Below are 8,395 nucleotides of genomic sequence, written 5' to 3' on the forward strand. Positions count from 1 at the left end.
TTTTGAGAGACCCTAGGCGAATTTTCAAATGTGAGGCCCTTTATACATAAAGTTTCATACATACAAGCAAAAAAATTACATGATTGCAAATTTACATTAACATCAGATGACAAGCACATGAAATATATTAAGGTTAAAAACACACAACAAAAATCGGTCTGGGTGCTTTATAAAGAGAACCATCCAATTTACATTAAAAAATTTAAAAATATTCAACACAACTTAGTCACAAAAATCAAAATTCAACTTCAAAACAAAGTAAATGTGACCGTCTTACATTTTGAGATGCAAAATTATAAATTAAAGTACTCTGTCATAATTTTGTTGTTTGAATAGGGTTGAGTTAAAAATTTGACAGTTGATTGCATCGATGAGTTAAAAATTTGGTTGTTTGAACTGGGTTTAACTATCATGCATGCACGTGAGCCCAAAACTAATATAATAATAATATAAATCAGTTTCTTGTTTAAATATAAAAAATCCTTTATTCTCTTGAAGGAAAGGGATTGAAACAAATTATTTTTATCATATAAATTATTGTATTACATATCAGAATTTGTTTTTGAAAGTTATTTATTGCCATAAATTTACATGATATATGATTGTGTGTTGTTTTTCAATTATGGAATTTTTTTTTTTTTTTTTTTTTTTTTTTTTTTTTTTTTTTTTTTTTAAGTATGTTGTCTTTTAATAATGGAAATTATGGCTTGAATAGATGTCTTTAAATTGATTAAAAGACTAGTTACGTGCAATTATGAGAAGTAGTGATATTTCACACATATACTACTAAACTACATTATGGTACTAAATTTGAGGCTCTTCCAAATTGGTCACCTTGCCCCAGGACCGGCCTTGCTGGGTGGGGATGGTGGTGGCAGTTATGGGAATAGTGGGAGTAGCACCACCACGGCTGTTTTGATGGTTGTGCCATCGCTTCTGGTTCAGAGGAGAGAGGCTAGGGCACGGACAAAAGATTTTGAGAGATAGTGAAAAAGAGAAGATAAGGATAATAGGTTTCTAAATTACTTAAATATCCATACTTTTAATAATGTGGTGGTATACAATGAAGATATTTTTGTCCAAAAATAATAGGGGCAAGCTTATCCCGCCCATGAAAAAGGTGATGTTAGCTTTCCCCATATCTATTGTAACTATAGGGTATCAATCTGTAGGAAGCTCCCACCCAAATTCAAATTGAATTTTTACAAATGAAAAAAAAAAAAAACTGCAACATATTATGAGGATAATTGAAAAGGTCACAGAAGTACAGGTTAAAACAATGAAAATATATAGCAGCAACAGGCTCTAAGCTCATAAGCTATAAATTGAGCTTTTGGATCACATAACTTGTACTAAAATTATCATTAGATGAAAAGTAATGAAACATGACACATCCATTACAAACACTTACGTGGATCCTCAACGTTGTTTGCATCACCAGCTGCATTAGAAGAAAAAACATTACTCTCAACGTCAGTTGTATTACTAACTGCATCAGTAGTACGACTCGTAAACCATCGCCGCCTGTCGCAAGTGTTCCTCACCATCATTTGCTGCAAACAATACAAATATTCAGTCAGCCAAGTTTGATAAATGATGTAATTTTCTTTTGAATTTGATCTCCTATAGAATATCCAAATTCAGGCCCAAACCAAATTTAAGGTAAACCAAAAGTCTTCGACAACAATATGAAAAATAAAAAATAATAATAATAAAATAACTGTTATGCTGTATGGAAAACATAGTAAAAGGCAATCTTATCCAACCCAAATACTCGCATTGATCAAATTGGGATCACCATCATTTTATTTAGGGTAAAGTTCAAAAAAAAACCTTGAACTATGACCTTTTTAGCAAATAAGGTCCCTAAACTACAAATGAGGCAGAAAACCCCTGAACTAACCACTTTGGTTGCATTGCCCAGTCTGGCGAGCTTCCATTCGAAACTTACCATGAAACGACCACGTGGCTATCACGTGACACACAAAATATAATTCAATTGCCATAATGCCCTTATAAGTATGAAAAGACTCTAATGCCTTTTATTGTTACCATTACAACCAAACACCTCTTAACTGAGAGTTACATCCAAACACACCTAAACCTAATTTCCCAAAATCCCCAAATTCATATAATTATAATATATATATATATATACACACATATATTTTGATAAGTAATATATATATATATATATATATATATATATATATATATATATATATTGTAAGATTTGATGTATATATGGTGTATGGTGTCAGCACGAAGGGGATGTTAACCGTGAAAGAGAAGCAAAGCGAGTCCTTTACAACGCCAACACGGATCAATCTGGGGTGCGCCTATAACACCAACACCGATTAAATCAACACCAATTGGACTATGGGTTCAGGCATACAATTTGAGGATGCTAAAATTTATACATGTTGAGAGTGGCACTAAGCCAATAATTTTTTATTTTATTTTTATTATTGTTATTATTTTTTTTGTGGTTCGAGTGTGAAGAGGAAGTGTTATGGCGCTAGTGTTTTTTCTTTTTTTTTTCGATAAGTAAAATTGTATAAAAGCGCTTAAAAGGGGATCGAAGCCCAAGAAAACTACACAAGGCCAAATAGGGCCTCCAAACTTTCAAAGAGTCCTAAAAATCAACAATCCCCTCTAAAGGTCTATAATTTCTACCTACAACCCAACAAAAAAGAGTGTAGATAATAGAGAACTTAAGCATAAAAATAGGATTCTCCTTTCCTTCGAAAGATCTCCTATTCGTCTCTAGCCAAATACACCACCAAACTCCGTCATATTCAAGATTACCACTTTAATAAAGAGAACAAATCTTTTTCTATATCTAGCAATTAAGGTCTAGATAAGGAACAAGCAATGCCGGCCTTACAAAACAGTAAATTAACAACTTGAACATCACCCGGACTGATAGAATGGTAGAAATAGCAAGCAAAAGTTATGTTTTAGTGAAAATATTGTAATTAGTACATTGATCACAAACCTAATCTCAATGAAAGTGAGAACTTATTATTCGAATTCTAACTTGTCTTACCCCGTCACTTGTGCATCAACCCCATCAGGTGGTAAAACGAGGGATGAGAATGGGGGCTCCTTGATGATTTTTGGAGTTCAATTCCCTCTCAGTCTCATATACTGCCTATTTTTGGGCCGTGTTGCCTAAAGCATCTGATTCTGCAATTTGGAAATAGCTCTTAGAGGTCAGAGAATTTCTGTTGGCAAAGGCATAACCCTCCAAGCATCTCGGACTTGGGTCCCCACTGTCGAACCTCTCTAAGCCTCAATGATGCAGAGCATAGATAGGCCTGCAAACCTATAGGTGACTATCCTACAGGTTGTATCCAGCTCATGAGAAGGCTGGATTCAATGTTCTACAAAGGCTGCATCCAAGATATGGCTGAATGCAAGCTGGATTCTGTCTTTGTAGATAAAGGCTGCATTCAATGTTCTTACAGAGATATGTTTTATGTATTTGATTGAAATATTTTATGTTTTCTTGGTGATCAAGGCGTCTTAGATATTTTGTGTTTCCTTAGTCATTAAGGAATCGTGTTTTCTTGGTCATTAATGCTCCGTTCGGTAGGAAAGAAAAAAATTAGATGGCAGGGAGAGAATAAATGATGAATGAAACATCCCTAAGGAAGAGATTGTGTATTTCCTTCTTTTTGTTCGGTTGTATAGAAGAGAATAGAATAAGGTCATAATTTACTATGTTGGTTAAGGGTGAAGGAAATATAAAGTTTTAATTGTTTTTATCATTATATCCAATAATATTTATAATATTGTAATTTATAGAGGATAATACTGTAATTTAAAACTTGTATAATTTAGGATAAAATTTAATTTAAAACTTCTATAATAGTCCACTTGTCTTCCCTCCTTTCTTCCGCCCATTTTTGGGTGGATGAAAATTTGTAAAGGAGGACTATTCTCCTTTCTTTCCTTGAATCATCTCTACCGAACAAAGGAATTTTGTTCCTTCCTTTCTATTTTCTCACCACACCTCTTCCTTCCTTCCCACCATTAGTTACCAAACCTCACAACCATCAGTTTCCAAACCCAACAAAACTTCTGTTACTTTCAGCCTTAACCCATCCTTACTGGTCGTCATCAAAACCTATCAAAACACCTTATTGAAAACCTGATATTGACTCTTCTGTTACCACCTAAACAGAAACTATCAACCAGCCATCAACATGTAGCACTTAGTGCTGCTGCTTCCATTAACTAGCCATCAACACACACCCTTCAGTTATCGTATCAGTCATAAATGATAGTGTTCAGTTTATATTTCTATCACAAGACTATATTCAAAGTCGTAACAAATTCTTCAACCATTTTCACATTTTGACAAAGAAATTTAAGAACTTACACTTATGTTTTACAGGTGAAGAATCAACCGTCTAAAATTTCTAAGTTTTTTTTAATCAATTTAGAACAACATTTAAATTATTATTATTTTTTTTTAAAGTGTAGATTTGTTTCTTTTAATCATACATCACGCATACCTAGTTATGATGAAATGATGAATAGTTGAGTATTGATACTACTGTTGTTGTAGCCAGATTCTCAAACCTAAAGGTAGGACGACTAGGGCTGAAGATTCATCAGTGGAGAGGCTGTGTTTGAGTGTACTGAATACTGTAGACAGATAAAAAGAGATATAAAGATCTTCAAAGGACTGAAGATCAACTAGTGTTTGATATCTTACTGTGTTTAGGTTGTATCACTCTTTCTTCACAGTGAATTAATTTGTCAGACTAGGTCCCGAGGTTTTTTGACTAGTCGTGGAGGGAGTTTATCAAAAAAAAAAAAAAAAAAATCCGGTGTGCATCTCGTACTTTATTTTACTTCACTTTAAATTGCTATAAGATAATTAGGTTTATTTCTACCAAGCATGATTTAATAAATGGATGATGATTTACATGTTAGTTAATCTCAATCAAGTTTGTTTATTTGTTTGAAGCAATTACCAGGATAGTTAAACTGAATTATCAGTTAGTATTAAGGGTATATATATCTACTCATTCTTCTTGTTACGTTTGGTACGCGGGAACCATTCCATCATTTTTGACCTTTTCTTTTACTTGGAATGAAAAATTTAAGTTGGAATGACCATTACCACTCCTTAATGACCATTCCATTCCCTAGTAAAAAAATTTTTAAAAAATAAATAAATACATTGCTCGAACTTCCGAATACAACCGCCATGGTCACCACTGCCGCCGCCTTCAACCACCGCCTTCCTCTACTACCACCGCTGCCGCCATCTTCCACCACCACCACTGCCACAGCCAACTTCAACCACCACCGCTACTGCCAAAATCCCTGCCTTCCACCACTGTTACCACTACCGCCACCACTAGCTCGATCATTCTAACCACGGTTACCCAAATAAACCTGAATATATCTTAAAGGAACCTTTACCAATTTTCACCAATTTAATTTTCAATTAAAAAACTATTTAAGCTCTGATACATTAATGATTCAATTGGGGTACTTTGCCTTGATATCAATTAACAATGAGTAGATATACCCTTAAGACTAACTAATGATTCAGTTAAACTATACTGGTAATTGCTTCAAACAGACAAACTTGACTGAGATTAACTAATCATGTAAATTATCATCCATTTATCAATCATACTTGGTAAAAACATAATTATCTTACAGTGTTGAAAGATATAAAAGTTGAAGAGAATAACTAAAACATGAAGAACACAAGAATATAACGTGGTTCAGCTACTAGGGCTTACATCCCTGACACACAAAGCCCAATGGGCTAAATATCTTTATTATACTCTCTTAATTTTGTTTACAATAACCACCTCTATTTATAGGTGAAATGGGGAAGACTTGTAGCTAGAGAATATAAATTTCTTGCTCTACAAGTAGTTTATAATAAAGGAATTACACAGAAAGTCAAATACAAATATGACGACAACTTGTTACCCAAGTATAGAAACTAACATTCTGTCAACGCTTAAATCACTCTTATAATTATTCTCCAACTAGGAGCGGAGCAAGGATTTTATTTCAGGGGGAGCACAATGCACTTATTGAAAGAAAAAAAAAAAATCAACAAGTACGACAAATGAAAAATTTTTTTAAATCAAAAGGCAAAAGAAAAAAAAAAAAAAAATAGCTGTAAAATAACATGCTAAATAAGTATTGTAAAAAAATACTTGACAAATACTTTGTTTTGATAAGTAAAATATATTAGAAAAATGTTCAAGAACACGTCCCTAATACAGGAAAACAAAAACCCTAAGGACCAATAGAATCCAAAAGGTCAAAAAGATCAGCAATCGAGGAGCAAGCGCTTCCTCTAAAATAACAGAAAAGGGAACGGAGAATATAAGATTTTAAGTTAGCAATAGTTGATTCATTCCCTTCAAAAGTTCTGTTGTTTCTCTCTCGCTAGATACACCACCAAATACAATGTGGGACAATCCTCCAATAAGCACGTGAATGACCTTTAACTGGACATTTTCTCTATGCGTTGATTAATTGAAAAGCGTGTTCAGGCATCACCCACTAAACACCGAAAATGCTGAAAATTAAATTCCAACAATCAAACGTGACAGGACAATGCATGAGAATGTGATCCACGGACTCTCCATTTATTTTGCATAAACAACACCAATTCACAATGGTATTACCCTTCTTTCTAAAATTATCCAATGTAAAAATCTTTCCCTAGGTGGCACAGTCCAAACAAAAAATGCAACTCTAAAAGGAGCTTTAGAGCGCCAAATAGACTTCCAAGGGAATTCATAGCCATTAAAGTTGGACAAACACATGAACATGGATCGTACTCTATATTTACCATGAGGAGAAGGCACCCACAAAATATCATCACAACCTCTGCCAACATCCTTCTGTCTATACAACAAGGCCAAAAAAGCACAAACTTCTGTCAACTCCTAGCCATGAAAATAGCGCCTAAAACGCGCATCCCACGTAACCCCACTGTTTTCAAGATGATAACAATTAACTATGTAAGAATGCTTGTTTTCGGCAATACTGAAGAGGCGAGGAAAAGAAAGAGACAGCAGCTGATCACCATACCCCAAATCTTTCCAAAAGCGAACGTGCCTACCATTGCGAACTTTGAATCTGATGTGGGTGGAAAACACATCTTCCGAATGAATTTCCACACTCCAACGTCTCCCATGACAAAAATAGGACGAGAGGACCAACCCCCACTCTCCTCCCCAAATCGACACGAGACAACTCTTCTCCACTGACGATGACGCTCTTTACCAAATCTCCATAGCCACTTACCCAATAAAGCTCTGTTGAAAGGGACCAACTTCCGAATGCCTAATCCACTAAATTTCTACGGTTTGCAAACTTGGTCCCAATTAACATGATATTTGAATTCCTCTCTTCTTCCACCGCAAAGAAAGTGACGCTGAATTTTTTCAATCCGTTTAACGACAGAGCATGGAATCTGAAACAGAGATAAAAAATAAGTGGGAAGGGACGAGAGGGTACTCTTAATAAGAGTGACCTTCCCCCCTTTCGAGAGATACTATTTTTTCCATCCTGTCAATCTCTTTTCATACCTATTGATCACCGGATCCCAATTCCCCATTATCCTAGAGGAAACCCCCAAAGGCAGTCCCAAATAAGGAAGTGGAAAAGCGCCCACTCCACATCCAAGAACAGCAGCTAAAGAAGAGATATCTAGAACATCCCCCACTAGAATAATCACTCTCTTTCCCACATTGATCTGAAGACCGGACACCGCTTGGAAACAAGTAAGAATGCACCCTAAGTATCTCAATTGAGAGACGTTAGTATCACAAAAAACCAAGGTATCGTCCGCGAATAACAAATGGGAAATCTCTATCTGATTGGCAGCTTCTCTACCAACTCTGAAACCCCTGATAAAACCCAGATCCTCAGCTCTTTTCATTAATCTACTCAACCTCTCAATGACAATAAGAAATAAGAAGGACGATAGGGGGTCTCCTTGTCTCAAACCACGCGAACTCGCAAAAAAACCAGTGGGAGATCCGTTCACAAACACCGAGAACATAACCGACGAGATACAAAGTTTCTATCCATTTAATCCTCCTATCTCCGAACCCCATCCTCCGAAGCAGGTAAAGAAGAAAATTCCAATTCACGTGATCATAGGTTTTCTTAATATCAAGTTTGCATAAGATACCAGGAACACCACTCTTCAACCTAGAGTCAACACATTCCCCTACAATAAGGACAGAATCTAAGATCTGCCGTCCCCCAACAAAAGTATTTTGTGATTCTGAAATAATTCGGTCCAATGCACTCCGCATTCTTTGAACGAGAACTTTGACGATAAGCTTATACATGCAACCCACTAAACTGATTGGTCTAAAATCCTTAATAT

At 35.3% G+C, this 8,395-nt stretch overlaps 1 protein-coding gene across 1 annotated transcript; it reads right to left on the minus strand.

The window, feature by feature from the left end:
* Positions 1-1,397: 1,397 nt before the first annotated feature.
* On the minus strand, positions 1,398-8,062 carry LOC132277927 (uncharacterized). Its single transcript, XM_059779768.1, has 4 exons — positions 7,587-8,062; positions 7,373-7,471; positions 7,118-7,313; positions 1,398-1,553 (listed from the first exon to the last, which is right to left on the minus strand). The coding sequence occupies exons 1-4, from the start codon at positions 8,060-8,062 to the stop codon at positions 1,398-1,400; spliced, it is 927 nt and encodes a 308-aa protein (XP_059635751.1).
* Between the last annotated feature and the right edge of the window lie 333 nt (positions 8,063-8,395).

The sequence above is a fragment of the Cornus florida genome, unplaced genomic scaffold (assembly GCF_030987335.1).
Source record: "Cornus florida cultivar Cherokee Brave unplaced genomic scaffold, ASM3098733v1 CherokeeBrave_3.0.0_Hap2_Chr10, whole genome shotgun sequence".
NCBI classification, from domain to species: domain Eukaryota; kingdom Viridiplantae; phylum Streptophyta; class Magnoliopsida; order Cornales; family Cornaceae; genus Cornus; species Cornus florida.

Coding starts and splice junctions, on each gene's coding strand:
- LOC132277927 (XM_059779768.1), bottom strand. CDS start 8,062: ATGTTCTCGGTGTTTGTGAACGGATCTCCCACTGGTTTTTTTGCGAGT. Junction 7,472..7,586: donor TGGGATCCGGTGATCAATAG/GTATGAAAAGAG, acceptor TCTCTGTTTCAG/ATTCCATGCTCTGTCGTTAA. Junction 1,554..7,117: donor CAGATTCAAAGTTCGCAATG/GTAGGCACGTTC, acceptor TATTGTTTGCAG/CAAATGATGGTGAGGAACAC.